The 19205-nt window shown below is 44.8% G+C and overlaps 1 protein-coding gene across 2 annotated transcripts in view; it reads right to left on the minus strand.

Moving 5' to 3' along the window:
• Positions 1-18200, minus strand: part of ldah (lipid droplet associated hydrolase) — a 53710-nt gene extending 35510 nt beyond the window's left edge. For both annotated transcript variants that reach the window (XM_084438057.1, XM_084438056.1), the window contains exons 1-2: positions 18149-18200; positions 17036-17185 (exon numbers count right to left, since the gene is read on the minus strand). In XM_084438057.1, the coding sequence (XP_084294183.1) occupies positions 17036-17183 (148 nt within the window). In that variant the 5' untranslated portion in view covers positions 17184-17185; positions 18149-18200. The remainder of the gene's footprint in view (positions 1-17035; positions 17186-18148) is intronic.
• Positions 18201-19205: the final 1005 nt, after the last annotated feature.

Genomic DNA, 19205 nt, shown 5'->3' on the forward strand with positions numbered 1-19205 from the left:
GGCGCTCTTGAGCCGTTTTGCCACGCCCATTTCCGTCACCCATGAAATATCCGATTTACACCGGGACTGATGTATCTGCAAAGTTTCATCCGTTTTCATCGATGTTTAGGCCGCCAAAAAGGCATTTGTTTGGGGAGAAGAAGGAGAAGAAGGAGAAGGAGAAGGAGAAGGAGAATAATAATCCTTCGAGTTTCAATAGGGCCTCGCACCGCCAGTGCTCGGGCCCTAATAATCCTTCGAGTTTCAATAGGGCCTCGCACCGCCAGTGCTCGGGCCCTAATTAAAGCTGCAAGCAGCGTTGTGGGGGCCAAGCTGACCACACGAAAGATGAAGCAAATGCGACTGATGTTTTGAAGGCTTTAGAGACATGTTTGTCGGACGCAACTACACTGCAAACTTGGTAAACACAGCAAACGTTATAACCACTGCAAACTTCAACCACTGCAAACTATGAAAATCATTCAGATCAATAAAACAAGAAAAGTAGGCTGTTCTAATACTCAACACTCGTGGGCAGCGGATGAGAGCTTAAGTCTTTCCCACACCCGTGTGGCCAGCCCGTTCGTGGAATTTCTGCCACACCTTCTCTTTCAAGGCTGTAGCGAGGACCAGCTGAAAGATGGAGTTTGCGGTGTTGGGGTCCCTCACACACTGATGCAAGACTCCCTCCCTCAGAGTCAGCCTCTATCTCTCCTTGAGGATCTGCCGAGTGTCACGTTGCAGGGCGATCCTTTCTGTTGCACTGGGCGGTTTCCCTGTCTGCAAGGATAACAGCATGTGGCGAATCATGTCATCTTTTTGCTGGGCGTCCTTCCATTCTCCAGGGGGTTCGGCCCAGCTGCACTTCTTCTAGGTCAACTTGGACAGGAGAGTTAAGCATTTCTGGGCATGGGTTTTCCACCCCGGTGAGAAAAGTCTTCAGGGCCAGGATCTCCTCCTCTTCACCATCCTCTCCTCCATCCACAGGTACACGAGATAGGGCATCAGCATTAACATTGGTTTTGTCAGGCTGGAACTTGATGTTGAAGTGGTAGTTGTAGAGTCTGGCTGCCCACTGTTGCTCCAAGCTTCTCAGGTTCACCTCTTGTAAGTTTGCGAGAATGTTGTCAGTGAACACTACAAAATGGGAGCCTAGAGTGGAATTTCTTGCTGCACCAGCGAAAGACGGCCTACCTTCTGATAGCCATGAAGGTAAACAGGAGTCTGGCCAGTGTTCTTCACTTCTTCACTTGTACCTTCCCATTCAGACAAACTAGACTCCAATGAATCTTCAAAACCTTCCCCTACTCCACAGAAGTCTACACCCACTCACTGCATTTCCTTTACCCACTTTGACTATTTGTACACGGCCATGAACATGGCAAAAAATACGCAACCAAGTTCCATCTGCTGCATTTTACACAAGAGGAGCGCATTATTGTACTATATGTGATTGTCTGTACTGTATGTGCTTGTGTCTATGTAATTGTGTCTATTGTATGTTATGTTCTCTGCTGTACTGTATGTCTGTGATTGTCTACTGTATGTGCTTCCGTCTGATTTTCTCCTACTGTATGCAATTGTCTATGTGATTGTCTTTACTGTATGAGCTTGTCTATGTGATTGTCTCTACTGTATGTGCTTGTCTGGATAATCGTCTCTACAACAAAACCCATGAATATGATGTACTGTACTGTAAGATGCCTCCCCCACATGGAAAACATTTGTAATACACACATATTACTTACTCTGAACAATAGGCACACGAGTCCCTGGTCTGTGAGCCAAATTTCACAACTTTTAACTGGCAGGAGCGACCGACAATGATTCTGTTGTCTGCCATTGACTTCCACAGCAGCATAATTACAATAATTATAAGAATGCACTTTGGATGAACGGGAATCGAACCCTGAACTCGCTGCTCGCGAGACTGACGCGCTACCCGTTATGCCACGACGGATCTTACCAACGCGCTTCGCAGATTTGAGTGGATAATGTCAGCTTCTGCTTCCTCTTGGTAGAGTGAGTCCTGAGCACTTAATTAATGTCACCTGGTAGGGTTGCTTCCTCTCGGTAGAGTGAGAGGGGGGGGTGTCGTTGTTTAAATTGGCATGAGGCTTGGTGACTGATGTCATGGATATGTCCCGGATGAGTGTGCCAAATGTGGTTTTGATAGATTAAAACATTACTGAGATATGACCCCAGTTCCTGTTTTGCAGCTTTTCTGCCAATTTTGATTGGCTGTCACGAGCGAAAGCAATAGATAATCAAAAATCCCTGTACATCCTTTGTAGACATTGGTGTATATATGACATCCACCGATTTTCGTGCAGATTGGTGAAAGTTCCTAGAAGGAGATACATTTTAAGGGTTTTGCACATCATTCAAGATGGCCACAATGACGTCATAGAGTGCGTTGAATCCGGCTTGAGCCAAGGAATTGAAGGACACCTGAAGTTTGAAAATTGGACTTGCTGAAGAAAAGCTGCATGCATAAATGCACCTCCAACTTTGACACGTTGGTGGCGCTAGAGAGGTTGAGGTGTGGACATGAGACTTGGTGAGGAGGGTCAGGGCACTGTCCTGAATGAGTGTGCCAATTTTTATAACTTTCTACCATAAGCTTCTATGGGCTGCCATAGACTACAATGGCAGAGGAATAATAACTAGAAAATTGCATTTCCTGCAGAAAATGCGTGTGAATGCTGAGCAGCTGAACGAAATCGCAAAAGCATTGCTGAAAATGCATGAATGTGATAAATCTGAAATGTCAAATGTGGCGTGGTGGCGAGACTCCGCCCCCTAGGGTCAGAGCCAGTCTTGGACAGTTCACGCCGCTCTGGGCCTCCCACCAGCCCCCACCTGTGAAGACCATGTGTCTCTAGCCCACTCAGGGTCGGAGTTGTGGGGTGCGTGGCGTGGTGGCGAGACTTCGCCCCCTTGAGTCAGAGCCAGTCGTGGACACTGTAGGCCATGCCGGGCTACCCACCTGCCTTCACCAGTCAGAGCAGGTCAGGGGCAGTGCAATGACATCCGGGCAATCTCCATGCACCCAACAGTGAAGACCGTGTGTCTGTAGCTCACTCAGTCTTAGTTGGGGTGTCTGTGGCGTGGATAGTGGCGTGGTGGCGAGACTCCGCCCCTTCGGGTCAGAGCCGGTGGTGGACAGTGTAGGTTGCACAGGGCTACCCACCTGCCTTCACCTGTTAAGACCGTGTGTCTCTAGCCACCTCAGAGGCTGTGTTGTGAGGTCCCAGGCGTGGAAGTGGCGTGGTGGCGAGACTCCGCCCCCTTGGGTCAGAGCCGGTTGTGGACAGTGTAGGCCGCACCGGGCTACCCACCTGCCTTCACCAGTTAAGACCGTGTGTCTCTAGCCACCTCAGAGGCTGTGTTGTGAGGTCCGAGGCGTGGTAGGGCGTGGTGGCGAGACTCCGCCCCATCGGGTCAGAGCCAGTCGAGTGCAGTGCACTGAAATCCGGTCAATCTCCGTGCACCCACAAGTGAAGACTGTGTGTCTGTAGCTCACTCAGGGTCTAAGTTGTGGTGTCTGTTGCGTGGATAGTGGCGTGGTGGCGAGACTCCGCCCCCTTGGGTCATAGCCAGTCTTAGACAGGCTGCGTTCCGAATCGCCTACTACCCTACTATATAGTATGCCAAAACAGAATGTAGTATGTCCCAATACATAGTATGCCACATGCAGTATGGCAAAAGTACCAGGATGACCTACTACATCCGGTCGTATTTTGCAGTATGCACGCCAGCAGGCTTTTCTGGCTATTCTGACCCACAATCCTTTGCGCAGCGGTAATGTGCGTCACATGCACGAGTTGACAGCTGTAGACGAATGTCGCGTTATGGACAGCGACGGATGTGGGCTAATTTCAAGGCGCAATGTTATGACAAGGTAGTATGTCCCAATTGGATGCCTACTGCTTGCAAAGTACGTACTTTCTAAGGGCAGCTGTAGTAGGTACTGGTAGTAAGAAGTAGAAGTATGCGATTCGGAACGCAGCCACAGTGTAGGCCGTGCCGGGCTACCCACCTGCCTTCACCAGTGAAGACCGTGTGTCTCTAGCCGCCTCAGAGGCTGTGTTGTGAGGTCCGTGGCGTGGATAGTGGCGTGATGGCGAGACTCTGCCCCCTCCAGTCGGAGCAGGTCGAGGGCAGTGCATTGACATCCGGGCAATCTTCATGCACCCAACAGTGAAGACCGTGTGTCTGTAGCAAACTCAGGGGCTGAGATGTGGGGTCAGTGGCGTGGATAGTGGCGTGGTGGCGAGACTCTGCCCCCTTGGGTCATAGCCTGTCTTGGACAGTGTAGGCCGTGCCGGGCTACCCCCCTGCCTTCACCAGTGATGACCGTGTGTCTCTAGCCACCTCAGAGGCTGTGTTGTGAGGTCCGTGGCGTGGATAGTGGCGTGATGGCGAGACTCCACCCCCTCCGGTCAGAGCAGGTCAGGGGCAGTGCACTGACATCTGGGCAATCTTCATGCACCCAACAGTGAAGACCGTGTGTCTGTAGCTCACTCAGGGGCTGAGATGTGGGGACAGTGGCGTGGATAGTGGCGTGGTGACGAGTCTCCGCCCCCTTGGGTCAGAGTCGGTCGAGGACAGTGTACTGCTCCCCAGGCCACCCACATGCAACCAACCGTGAAAACTGCATCTTTAGCCAACTCAGGGTCTGAGATGTTGGGACGGTGGCGTGGATAGTGGCGTGGTGGCGAGACTCCGCCCCCTCAGGTCAGAGGTTGTGGGGGGCAGGTCAGTGATTGCCAGGCCATCCCCATGCACCCCTCATTGGAGACCATGTGTCTATAGCCCACTCCGGGGCCGAGCAGTAGCTGTGGAGGTGTTGTATGGAAGTTGAGGTTAGAAGCAGTAGCAGTGAAAAGCAGTACGTGTTTGTTATAAGTACAGCTAGTACTACACTCAAAAATAGATTAGACCACTCATCATAACTCATAATTTTATTGAGTTCAATAGCTGAAAGAGGAGAAAAGATATTAATATGAGTTTGCAGCCTGAAAAAGAGTGTCATTCTAAATATTTCTTTGAATATAAGGAAGGAAGGAAGGAAGGAAGGAAGGAAGGAAGGATGGATGGATGGAAGAAAGAAAGGAAGGAAGGAAGGAAGGCAGGCAGGCAGGCAGGCAGGCAGGCAGGCAGGCAGGCAGGCAGGCAGGCAGGCAGGAAGGAAGGAAGGAAGGAAGGATGGAAGGAAGGAAGGAAGGATGGAAGGAAGGAATATGAATGCTACCACAGTAGTCATAAAAGGGTGCCTGTACAGAGAGCCTGCGCGTGTCCCCAAATTCAAATCTTAACTGACACTGAGCATCCTCTCATTCACTTCAATGGAAAGGCATGCCGGCTTCAGACAGCTCTCTCTCAAAAAGTATAAATGCTACAGCTTAGCTATTGACACCGTAGGAGTCCTGAGAACTTGCTGAACATTTGCAAAAAAAATGCAAAATGAGCAGCTCAAAAGTCAGTGTGGGCCAATACGTTTCAATGGAGAGCGCAGTTGCCGAACAAATTGTCATACAGCGAAAACTATAAGTCACACGGCTTAGGTACTTACATTGTACGAATCAGCACAGTTGTGTGAACGTTTTAATGTATAATATGTGTATGAGCTGTTAAAACTGTAGGAGCGACAGCAGTTTACAAAACGTGTAATGTTTTCAAAACACAGGCTGCCACACTCTAAATACTGAACATTCCACACATCTACTTCAATGTTAAAAAAGGTCCAAAACAAACTTAAATTACATAAAAACTATAAGGAATTTCAAAAATCTGAATAGATCGTTTACTCAGCTAAAGGTCCTGAACATTTTAAACTTTGAAGGAGGTTTCTAGCAAAACATTAAGGAGGAGATAGGTTTCAAAGCTGACAAGGGGTTTCAAGGTCTGCCATAGACTTCCATTGTAATTTTTCTTTTAGAAAAGCTGAATATTTTGAAAAGTATAAAATATATTAAAAATCTGAAAGATATCCCATAAAGACCTTAACAAGCTAAACATTTTGATAGTTGAATGGTTTCTGTAGCTCAAAGTATGAAGGAGTTGAAGGCTGAAGGAGGTTTCAAAACTCCCCCATAGACTTCCATTCAAAAAAATTCTTGAAAAAGTTGAATATTTTAAAAAGTATAAAAGGTATAAAAAATCTGAAAGGATTCCGCGCATGTCCTTAACAAGCTGAACATTTTGATACTTGAATGGTTTAAGTGGCTCAAAGTATGAAGGAGCTACAGAGAGCCAAAAAACGTACGGAAGAAGAAGTAAAAAAAATAATAATAAAGAACTGGATAACAATAGTGTGAATGCTCTAAAGCAGGGGTGTCAAACATACGGCCCGCGGGCCAAAACCGGCACGCCAGATGGTTCAAACCGGCCGACGAGACGACGTCCAAAATTTTTAAAAAGGAACAGATATTCCAAATTTGTCCAGCAGAGGTCGCACTGACATAACGAGAGATCCGGAAATAAACAGCACGTGACAGCAACGCGCCCAGAATGCGCCATCTGGCAATCTTGCCTTATCGTTATTAAGCTCTTGTTGTCAAAATTACCCACGGATGCACCCTCATTACCAAAATGTCTTTGTCAAAAAGGAGTTTTCCAAGAAAAATGGACTGATTCTTATTTATTCACAGAAGTGAATGGGAAACCTGTGTGCTTGGTGTGTAATCAGCAAGTTTCAGTGCAAAATAATATTCGGCGCCACTATGAGACTCATGGTGAAAAATACAACCATTTGCGAGGACAACTGAGAATAGAGAAGATAAATGAATTGTTAGTGGGTCGAAAGAAACAGCAGTCTGTTTTTACCCGTAGCCGAGAGGTCAGTGATGCAGCGGTGAAAGCTAGCTACCTTATTGCTAACGAGATAGCGTTAGGATCCTAGCCATTTTCTGAGGGTGAGTTCGTGAAAACATGCATGCTGAAGGCTGCAGAAATCGTGTGCCCTGAAAAGCGACAGGCCTTTGCCAACATTAGCCTAACGAGGAACACTGTCGCAGATAGAATTTCAGATCTCTCGGCAGACTTGGACAGCCAAATGAATCACAAAGTCAAGTCATTTGTTGCATTTTTGGTTGCAATTGATGAGAGCACTGATATTACAGATGTTGCTCAACTGGCCATATTCATTCGTGGTGTTGATGAGACTTTGACAGTCACCGAGGAGTTCCTTGGGTTGGTACCTATGACGGATACTACAACAGCGGATGACATTATCAGCTCTCTCGTTGGAGCGCTGGACAGGGTCGGAGTGGACTGGTCCCGTGCCGTCAGCCTGGCTACAGATGGTGCGCCATAATGATCGGGAGAAAAGCAGGCGTTGTGACAAAATTCAGAGAGAAAGTACAGGCCGCAAATGGAGGACAAGATTTTTGGACATTTCACTGTATTTTGCACCAGGAAGCATTGTGTTGCAAATCATTAAAAATGGATCATGTCATGGAGGTGGTTGTCCGCACCGTTAATTTCATCCGAGCAAGAGGTCTGAATCACCGTCAGTTTGACAGTCTTCTCAGTGATGAAGACATTACGCATGGTTTGCCATACCACACTGAAGTACGGTGGTTAAGCCGAGGTGCCGTGCTGAAGCGTTTCTTTGAGCTATGAGAGGAAATTGGACAGTTCATGGAGAAAAAAGGCAAACCAGTGAAGGAACTTAAATGCCCAGAATGGGTGCAGGATCTTGCCTTTATGGTGGATATTAAAGAGCACCTGAATAATCTTAACAAAATGTTGCAGGGCCGCAAAAAAGTTGCCACTCAGTATTATGACAGCATACGCGCATTCAAGTTGAAACTGTCACTCTGGGAGACACAACTATCTAGCGGTGACAACGCTCATTTCCCTTGTCTAAGAGATGTGCGTGCGACCGGACTTAATGCTGACATGGATCAATACAAAGACAAGATTACAGGATTGCTGTGGGAGTTTGAGCGATTTTTTCAGTTCCATAGGCCTATCTGTGAATAAATGTTTTGTGCCTTTGTAGATCCACTGTGATCTGTGAGTGCACATATGTAGGCTAAATGATAAATTAAGGCATAATATTGAAAAACAAAGGTAAAGATTTTGAGTTGACGTTATTTATAGGTTATTTTGCTATTATTTTACTGGCCCGGCCCACTTGAGATCAGATTGGTCTGTATGTGGCCCCTGAACCAAAATGAGTTTGACACCCCTGCTCTAAAGCATTCACACTAATAATAATAAATAAGAAAAGGTAGAAACTTAATGGAGGCCTACGCAGCTTCGCTGCTTGGCCCCCAAATATAGCTGCAAGCAGCAATGTGGGGGCCAAGCAGGACACGCGACCAGCGCATCAAAGACAAAAAGCGAAACACGCCATAGCCGCATTCGAATCCCTACCGCAGTTTTGAAAATCGGGCATACGGTTCAGAATAAACGCACTTCCAACTTTGGCAGGTTGGTGGCGCTAGAGAGTTCAAGGTGTTGACTTGGTGACAGGGGTCACGGGACCGTCCCCGACGAGTGTGCCAAATGTGGTTATGATACAACAAAACGTTATTGAGATATGACCACACTTCCTGTTTGGTGGCTTGGACGCCAAATTCGATTGGCTGTAGTGAGTGAACGCCTTCGACAATCGAAAATCCCTGTTATCCTTTTGTGGACATTGGTCTAGAGAATGTGTACAGCCAGTTTCATGTAGATTGGTGAAAATCCCTAGGAGAAGATACATTTTAAGTGATTTACACAAAATACAAAATGGTGGGAAATCCCATTGGTGGAAAATGACATCATAGGGTGCGATGAACTCGGCATGAGCCAGGGATTCCAACGGTACCTCATTTTTGAAAATTGGTCCAACATGTCAAAATTTGTGTGCCTAAATGCACTTCCAACTTTGACATGGTGGTGGCGCTAGACGGTTCGAGCTGTCGGGATGACACTTGCTGACAGGCTTCATGGGACTTTCCCTGATGAGTGTTCCAAATGTGGCTTTGATACATTAACAATTTGCTGAGATATGACCACACTTCCTGTTTAGCGGCTTGGTCGCCAAATTCGATTGGCTGTAGCTGGCGAACGCTTTCGAGAATCGAAAATCCCTTTAAGATTTCTATAGACATTGGTCTAGAGATGACACCTACCACGTTTCGTGCAGATTGGTGAAAATTCCTAGGAGGAGATACATTTTAAGTGTTTTTCACAAAATCCAAAATGGCGGGAAATCCAATACGGCGGAAAATGATGTCATGGGGTGCGTTGAACTCGGCTTGAGCCAAGGAATCCAACGGTACCTCGTTTTTGAAAATCGGGCTTACAGGTCAAAAGTTGTGTGCACAAACGCACCTCCAACTTTGACATGTTGGTGGCGCTAGAGGGTTCGAGCTGTGTACATTGGTCTTGGTGAAAAGACTCAGGGGACTGTCATGAATAAGTGTGCCAATTTTCACAACTTTTTACCATACGGTTCTATGGGCTGCCATAGACTCCAATGACAGAGGAAGATGAAGAATAATAAGAAAAGGTACAAGAACAATGGTGGCCTGCGCAGCTTCGCTGCTTGGCCCCCCAAATATACCTGCAAGCAGGAATGTGGGGGCCAAGCAGTTTAACTGCAAGCAGACAAGGAATCAGCTAGACTGACATGGTGACATGTTTGACAAGGGTCAAGGATGGGCCCGAGATTTTCGGAAGTCAGACATATGGTTGAACGGGATTCGATCTCTGTACCTGCTGCTTGCAAGGCCAACATGCTAACCACTGTGCTACGCCGGATGTTACGAAGGTGAATCACCCTAGTCCACAAGGCATGTAAGCCTTCGCTAACCTATTAGCTGAATCCCAATCTGAGTCTGAGTCCTGAGCACCTAATTAATGTCAGCTGGAAGGGCCAGAGAGCGGAAGGGCCCTAAATTAAATGCTATTAAAGCATTTATGATACAACCCAACTTCCTGTTTAGTGGCATTGTCGCCAAATGCAATTGGCTGTCACAAGCGAACGCATCCAAATCTCATATTGAACCTTTGTAGACTAGGATTGGTCTACAGATTATGTGTAGGCCTACCACGTTTCATGCAGATAGGAGGAAAATCTGACATGGGGTTGAACGAGATTTAAACTCAGTACCTGCTGCTTGCAAGGCCGACTTGCTATCCACTGTGCTACGCCTGATCTTGCAAGGGAGAATCGCCCTAGTCCACAAGGCATGTCAGCCGTTGCTTCCTCTCGATTGAGTGAGAGGGGGGTTATACCATATATATATATAACATAATATATTATTATAAGTATATATATATATATATATATAATGATAATATAATAATATATAATATAAGTATAATATAACATATCTATTAACGTTATATCTAGCTAGCTAATGTTATTTTCCAGGCTAGCTATACTAGATTATCAGCAGCGACACTGACAACTAGCATTAGCTAGCTAGGCTAACGTTCCCTAACGTTAACTAGCTAACAACAATTTGGGTAGAGTTCTTTGACCGCGAAGGAGACTGGGAGGCGAAATCAGCGTTCGTTCAAGTAATTTCAAAATAAGGGTCCTATGAACATTGAGGCGCTACTATTTAGAGGTTGGTCATTTCTCTGCGTGAGAATTGTGAAGTGTGGCGTGTGAGTGTGAGAATAGGTTGAAATGCTGGAAGTCAGGCCAATATCATTGAAAAAACGCTACCGTCTTAAACTTAATATGTTTGTACTCTTTATTTTTGGATGAGGACCACAGAAGAAGATATAATTTTAAGCACCAATATGCACGGACCACACTTAAACAGATGTGTCTCAGTTATCGGTGTCAAATTATGGAACTCGCTTCCGAATTATTTAAAATTCTTAAATTTGTTTCTGTTTAAAAAGAAGTTCAAAGAGAGAATAATTAGACAATATGAAGCTTTTGGATGAGTAGAGTGTAGTGTGGGATGGGTTCTAAATTGTATTTTTGTAATTACTTGATTTCTGCATAGTTATGTTTACTTTATTTATTTAATTTTATTGCGCAGATGTAAACGTTACTTAGTTTCGGTACTGTCATGCTCAGTATGTAGCTTGTTATCGTAAATACGGTATGAGCACTGGCAGACCATCTATCATTTTTTAAGGTTCAAGTAAGGGGCAGGCTTAATAAGTTTTCTTCTTCCTGTTCCTTTCTGGCCAAGGATTGTGTAAACTGTTGAGTTGTTACAGTCTTGGTCAGAACAAATAATAAATGAAAATATAGCTGCAAGCAGCAATGAGCGGGGCCAAGCCATTACGCATCAAAGCCAATAAGCAAAACATGCCATAGCCACATTTGAGCTACCATTGAGCTACCACTAGCCATTGATGTCAATTAACATACAATATAAGCACAAGGGGGTGTTGTTGCATAAAAACAATACACCTCCTCGCTCCTTTACACCTCCTCATCTACACCTCCTCCCACCACTACACATCCACCCTCCTCTACACCTCCCCACTCTACACCTCCTCCTTCTTCTACACCTCCCCCTCCTCTACACCTCCTCCCATCACTACATCTCCTCTACCCCTACCCCCTCCCCTACACCTCTTCCCCTACACCTCCTCCTCTACCCCTCCCCCCTCCTCTACACCTCCTCCCATCCCTACATCTCCTCTACCCCCCCCCCTGCTCTACACCTCCTCCTCTACCACTCCCCCTCCTCTACACATCCTCCTCTACACCTACGCTTTTGACTCCTCCCACCCCAACACCTCCTCCTCTACACTTCCTCTCTCTCCTACTCCTCATCCCTCCTCTACAACTCCTCCCTGAAAGAATGAAAGCGCAACCGGGGTGTTGTTGCACACAAACACTTATATCTACATCATAATTTAATCTGACGATTTTCTGTCCAATTAGTAAATTGTAGAGCATGCCATCACCTACCCATAGAAGCAGGATGAGCCCCATCCGGCCAAAGGGGGCGCTACAGCAATCGATTGCATTTTAGCCTTTTTTAAGCACTTTGCTTGTTATAGCGCCGCCCTGTGGCAAATTTGCTTCATATTTCTAAGATTACCTAAGGATACACTCTGACACCACTCTACCAATTTTCAGAAAAATCGGCGTAGCGGTTAGGCCTTAACAGGAAATTAGCTCTCTAGCGCCCCCATTTGAGTTGATCGGGCCAATAATGCATGGATAGCCCCAGGGTATATGTGAGGACGTGCTTGCAATAATTTGTGGTGTTCTGTACAACCCTTCAGAAATTATACCACTTTATGTAAAAAGCCACGCCCTCTACAAACTTCATTGGCTCATAATTTCTTTTTTTTTCAACTTTTCAACTTTTCCAAAATGTCTCGAGATGGAACTTTAGATATTGCTCCCGACATTCTGTGTACCAAGCGTCATGTGAATCGGTCAAACTTTCTAGGAGGAGATAGATTTTAAGCATTTTTCAAAATTTGCAAAATAGCGGATAATTTCCATAACCGGATGTTAAAGGTTCTTGAGGCAAATTTGTTCATCGTGAGGACACACATATGTCGGCAAAGTCGCATGACTCTATGTCAAACGGGGCATGAGATATGCCTGTCATATGTCTTTGAGAGAGTGATGGCTGGCTTTTCACTAAAATGCTTATATCGACATCAAATTAACATCTGGTAATTAGGAGTCCAATGAGTAAGTTGTAGAACATGAGATGACCTACCCATACAACCATTACAAAACCCATTTGGCCATAGGGGGCGCCACAGCAATCAATTCCGTTTTAGCCACTTTTAAGCATTTTGTCTTGTTATAGCGCCACCCTGTGGCCAATCTGCTTCCTATTTCACATGATACCTCAACATATGCTCTGGTACGAGTGTACAAAGTTTCAGAAAAATCGACCTGGCGGTTAGGCCTAAACGGGAAATGAGCTCTCTAGCGCCCCCATTGGGTTTGATCGAGCCATTAATGCAGGGCTAGCCTCGGTTTATATGTGCGGACATCCTTGAAAATATGTGTGGTGTTCTGTACAACCCTTCAGAAAATATACCCCTTTATGTGAAAAGCCATGCAAAGCCACGCCCTCTGCAATCTTCATTGGCTGATAGTTTCTGTTTCATTCAACTTTTCCAAAATGTGCCGAGATGGAACTTTAGATATTGCTCCCTAGATTCTGTCTACCGAGCGTGATGTGAATCGGTGAAACTTTCTAGGAGGAGATAGATTTTAAGCGTTTTCCAAAAAATGCAAAATAGCAGATAATTTACATAACCGGAAGTTATAGGTTCTTGAGGCAAATTTGTTCATCGTGAGAAGAGACATATGGGTGCAAAGTGTCATAACTCTAGGTCAAACGGGGCATGAGCTATGCCTGTTCAAAGTTTGCAATTTCAGTCGGCTGCTATAGCGCCCCCTATTGGCCAATCAATCTAGGTCTTGCTCCATGGACTCAGCACATCATCCTCTACCATCATGCAAATTTTGGTAAAAAGTTACCACTCCGTTCTATAGGCTGCCATTGACTCCCATGGCAGAGGAATAATAATACCATCAAATATAGCTGCAAGCAGCAATAACGGGGCCAAGCACAATGAACGCATCAAAGCCAACGAGGAAAACACGCCATAGCTACATTGGAGCTATGCATGTGAGCATCTATGTCGCCTGACCAGGAGAATCAGGTCAAATTCATGCAACAGTATCATCATCACCATGATCACCATGATCATCATCATCATCATCATCATCATTATACAACTGCATTCACATTTAATTCATCTGACAGCGTCAAGTGAGAGTCAGGTCATTTTTAGAATCTCATTACATTCATTCTATTTTGGTACATATGTTTTAGAACCTATTTCTCTGCATGTCTACATGCCACATGATCGTTCTCCAGGCCTTCCATCTGCCTGGAAGGCCCACCTTTACCATCAAGTCTCAGTGCGGGGATTTCTTGATAATTCAGCTACCTATGAAGAACACACAACTTTTGTTTCTCTCTACACCTCACAGTTTCCAGAAGAATGCCCCCCCTACACTTGGTGTAAGTAGGCTATGTAGTCTGTGGGCTACTGTCCTCTCCCAGGATGAAGTGTTTAGATTAAAGGCTAAAACCCTCTCCCTGGTTGAAGTGTGAAGCTATATACTGCAAAAGGTACACTATCCAAACTTGATACTCTTTACCACTCTACCATCCAGTTTGTCACCCATGCCACATACAATACACACCACTGCACTCGTTACTCTTTGGACAACTAACCTTCCCATCAAACCTGTCATAACATTCCCTAGTTTAATCTCATTTGCACCCTTCTCCAACTATTACCTCTCTACCTATGTCACATTTTACACTAAATGCCTCTCACACACTGACTCCTACAAAAGCCAGTTCATTTACAATGGCTCTACACAATATCCAGTCTTAAAGCAGACTTTAAAGATGTACACACACATCAATTCTTTATGAACGCTGATTGCATTTGTGTAACAGAAACATGGCTAACATCTGCCATAGCCACATTTGAGCTATGCATGTGACTATTTCTCTGCATGTCAACATCCCACCTGGTCATTGTCCAGGCCTTACATCTGCCTGGGAGACCCACCTTTACCATCAAGTATCACTGCAAGGATAGCTTGACAATTCAGCAATCTGTGAACAACACTCACAATTCTTGTTTCTCTCTTAACCTCACAGTTTTCAGAAGAATGCCCCTCTCCTACCCATACATTTGGTGTAAGTAGGCTATGTAATTTAAGGTCTACATTTCCATCCAATTGACCTGAATGACTACTCTCAAACTAAAGTGGAGTCCATATGCATTCAATTGTAGTGATCTTGATTATTTCAGTTAAACAAGCACATTCTTCATATAAGAAGAGACGACACATTAGTTTAATTCTAGCAATGAAAATACAATGAAAGTGCAATGGTGGTCCCTTTGCACAACAATGCTTATATAAACATCAAAATGTAATCTGACAGTGTTGTGCCCAATTAGTAAGTTGTAGAGCATGTCATCAGCTACCCATACAAGCATTATGAACCCCATTTAGCCACGGGGGGCGCTACAGCAATCAATTGCGTTTAAGCCACTTTTAAGAATTTTGGTTCGTTATAGCGCCACCCTTTGGCCTAACTGCTTCATATTTCTTCAGTTACCTCAAGATATGCTCTGGTACTACTATATCTGTTTTCGGAAATACCATCCAAGCGGTTAGGCCTAAACAGGAAATGAGCTCTCTAGCGCCCCCATACAGTTTATTCTGGCCAGTAACGGAGGCTTTGCCTCGGGCTGACATTGTTGATATGAACACAAGGTTTTGTGGTGTTCCATGCATTCCTTCAGAAGTTATATGCCTTTTTGTGAAAAGCCACACCCTCTGCAATATTCAATTGCTCACAGTGGCTATTTTCATCAAGTTTTCTTAATTATGCCGAGATGGAACTTTAGATATTCATTGCTAGATTATATATACTGTGCTTCATGTAGATTGACAAAACTTCCTATGAGGAGATAGATTTTAAGTGTTTTTCAAAAAATGCAAGATTGTTGCAAATTAACATAATCTGAAGTTATGGCTCCTTGAGGCAAATTTGTTCAAGTTGATGAGACATAAATCCCTCCAAAGCTTCATGACTCTAGCTCCAACGGGGCATGACACATGACCATTCAAAGTTTGCATTTTATCCCCTTTTATGTATTTTGTCTTGTTATAGCGCCACCCTGTGGCCAATCAGGCTCTTCTTTCTCCAGTGACCATTAGACCTACCCTGGTACCACTGTAACGTGTTTCGGAAAGCTCTGCATGGCGGTTAGGCCTAAACTGAAAATGAGCTCTCTAGCGCCCCCATTTGGTTTGATTGGGCCAATAATGCAGTGGCCACCTAAGGTTATCTCTGCAGAGATGTTTACCAAGTGGCGTAGTGTTCTGCACAACCCTTAAGAAAGTATACCACTTTATGTGAAAAGCCACGCCCCATGCCATTTTCATTGGCTCATAGTTGCTGTTAAATTTAACTTTTTAAACTTTTGCTGAGATGATATTTTAGATATCGTTCCCTAGATTGTGTGTACCGGATTCCATGCAGAGTGTTCAAAGTCTCTAGGACGAGATAGATTTTAAGCGTTTTTCCAAAAATTCAAGTTTTCGTAAAAAGCGACCAGTCGGTTATAGGGCCTGCCATAGACTTCCATGGCAGATCAATAATAATAATAATAATAATAATAATAATAATAATACCATCAATTACAATAGGGGCTTGGCCCCTAATTACAATAGGGGCTTCGCACTGCATGCTTGGCCCCTAATGAAATGACTCAGGTCATCAGTATTTTTAAATACTTCCAAGAAGAGAGAGAGAGATGAGGAAGAAACTCAAAAACATTGTCTCGACCTGCCGAGCCTCATCGCTTTGGCTCTAGCAGAAAAAAGAAAGCCCAGAAAAATCCAATGTTCAGATTCAGGGTGCAAAGTTTGCAAATAGGGAGCCATACTCACTCATCATTCTCACTCTCACTCTCTCACACACACACACACACACACACACACACACACACACACACACACACACACACACACACACACACACACACATTTCTCTCCTGCTTTCACTCATTGCTCATTTCACATCAACCCTGTCCTCTTTCTTTATGACTCTGCTGTATGGGAGTTTCACTGTGACTACATATGTTACTTGTGATACTGGAAATGGAATCTCTTAGAAGGGTAGATTTGTATTTGTTATCTTTGCCTTTGTAAATACAGTGTGTGTATGTATCTGGGGTTTTTTATGCAGAGTGAAACTACTAAATAGCTTAAGGTCTGGTCCCGAACATTAAAGTCCCGTCTCGTTTACCATGCTTTGTGGGTGTGACTTCTTTGCCAATGTCCTCGCCTTTCATAACCAAATGTGCTTATGATTACATTGTTATTCTACCTTCTTGATTTTGCTCTCCAAGTGCACAAGATTGATGGATTTAAATGTAAAATGTTCAAAAATTTCTTCCGGGGAACCATGCCCCCAGACCCCCCTACAGGGTTGGAGGTCCACCCCCCATAGTCACAAAATCCCGTGGGAAACACTGAACAGTAAAATGTGTTACTGACCTGGAATGATGAGAAAAAGTAGTTTAGGGGGAGCATGCCTGGAGGTTTCAAAGTTGGGTCCAAATTTGAGCACCTCTGTGACTGCCCCACAACAGTATACATGCTCTGTGCGTGCCTCATCCCTAGCTCCCAATGCTGAGTTCTCCATCTCTAAAGCAAGAAGAAATCAAAGGACACTTTCACATTCCAATCAATCACAGATGTGAATCACAGATGCTTTCACGGGTGTGATTCCAATTGAAGAGGATCTAGGCATGACCAGATGTAGTGGTGACTAAAGAACTGGGTATACTCCGATAAAGAAGTGTGTAGCAGAAATGTTACTTTTTACATTAGTGGTGTTAGAAGTGGGTATAGCCTACTGTGGGTCCTTGGATAGAGAAGTATACCCTCCACTATACCACTGGTGATGATAAATGATGGGCAGTGTTCTACAGGGACTGGGGATTAGTTCCCTATTGTTACACCTGTTTTCAGACAGACGGCTGCTAACTGAACGTAGTTACCAAAAGGAACTGGTGCACTTAACTTTCCATCTCAATTGCTAGCCTTACGTTATGCTAGTTAGCATAGCTAGCTATAGTTATGTAGCTTGCAGTCACATACTAACTTTACATATCCAGCTTGTCTAGCTGGCCATCAACCAGAAAGGAACGAACAGCTAGTGCCAGCAAGGCTAGGTCAGTTGTCAAGCAAGGTAACGTTAGGCAACAAGTGGACACCCATAATTTCAGTCGCTTGCAGGTAACGTAGCCTAGCTACTAGCTAGCTTTCACCATCTAGCTGGTAGCTAGAGGGAAGTTTGACTTGACACATGACAGTTGGCCAGCAGCTCAGCTCGTTCTAAAAGAGAGCTTGAACATGTAATGCAACCAGTAGCTTATAGTTGCTAGTTCGATAGCTTGCTAGCTATTACCTTATCTAGATACAGCCAGAGATAACCAGCTGAGACAACCCCTCGCGAATGCAAGTAATCTTACCTAGTAGCGCAGTTCTATGGCTGGCTAACAAATAGAACGGTTGACCGTCAAGTATGTGAGAAAGGGTGCCAATGTTTGCGAAAGACAACATTGACTAGAAATGCTTTCCATCTCAGGAAAGATAGCTACCTACCAAGTTGTTGTGGCTCAAGCAGCGACCACTCAGCAGCTGAAGCTGGAGGATGTTGCGCTTCGCCGCGTGGAGTAATTTCCGGGCTCTGATTGGATGCTCTCCTTCACGAGGCACGAGCTGTCATTGCACATTTTTCACTGTAGCAATCTGATAAGAGGCTACGATGAGAACCTTTGGACAGCGATTAAAAGTTTCCCACCAACCTACTGCAAGGAGAGTAACTTAATATTTCGTGCCATACGTTTTCCACAGGGAAAACAAAGCAAAAAAGCTTCATGCCCAGACGAGAAAGACAAATTATGCAAGTATGTAGGCTAGTTGTACCAATTTACAATATGGATCAACCTAGTATCAATGGTTGCATATATATATATATATATATATATATATATATATATATATATATATATATATATATATATATGTCTGGAGTGTGTTCGTGTCTGTCTCTCTGACGAGCTGGTCTGATGTTCGGGTTTGCCATATCTCGCATACTCTGTGTGTGTGTGCGTGTGTGTGTGTGTGTGTGTGTTTGTGTGTGTGTGTGTGTGTGTGTGTGTGTGTGTGTGTGTGTGTGTGTGTGTGTGTGTGTGTGTGTTACACAGCGCTTCAAAGACCAGCTGAAGACTGTGTTAAGGAAATGCAGAATCAGACCTGAAGCCCTGGAGGATGTTGCTGCGTAACACCTGGCGTCAGCTGTGCCTGGATGGGACCCGTATGCTGGAGGAGGAAAGGACATCCAGGAGACAGGAGAGGAGACTCAGGAGGAACACACCTACGGTTGCCGCTGCCACTACCACCACATTTACATGTCCTACCTGCAATAGGATTTGTGGGTCCAGGATAGGGTTATTCAGCCACCAAAGAACTCATCGATAGAAGTGGACGTCATCATCAGTTTCGATGGACAGCCATAAGCAAAGTGTGCGTGCGTTCGTGTGTGCATACATTGGGTTGTGCTCATGCCACATATAATGTCTCCAGTGGAATGTCGAGATGATGAATTGGTAGGGAGTATCAGACTGATCTTTTAGGGGCAACCAGCTGGGAGTAGTAG

This window comes from Borostomias antarcticus (genome assembly GCF_949987555.1).
Source record: "Borostomias antarcticus genome assembly, chromosome: 5".
Lineage (NCBI taxonomy): Eukaryota > Metazoa > Chordata > Actinopteri > Stomiiformes > Stomiidae > Borostomias > Borostomias antarcticus.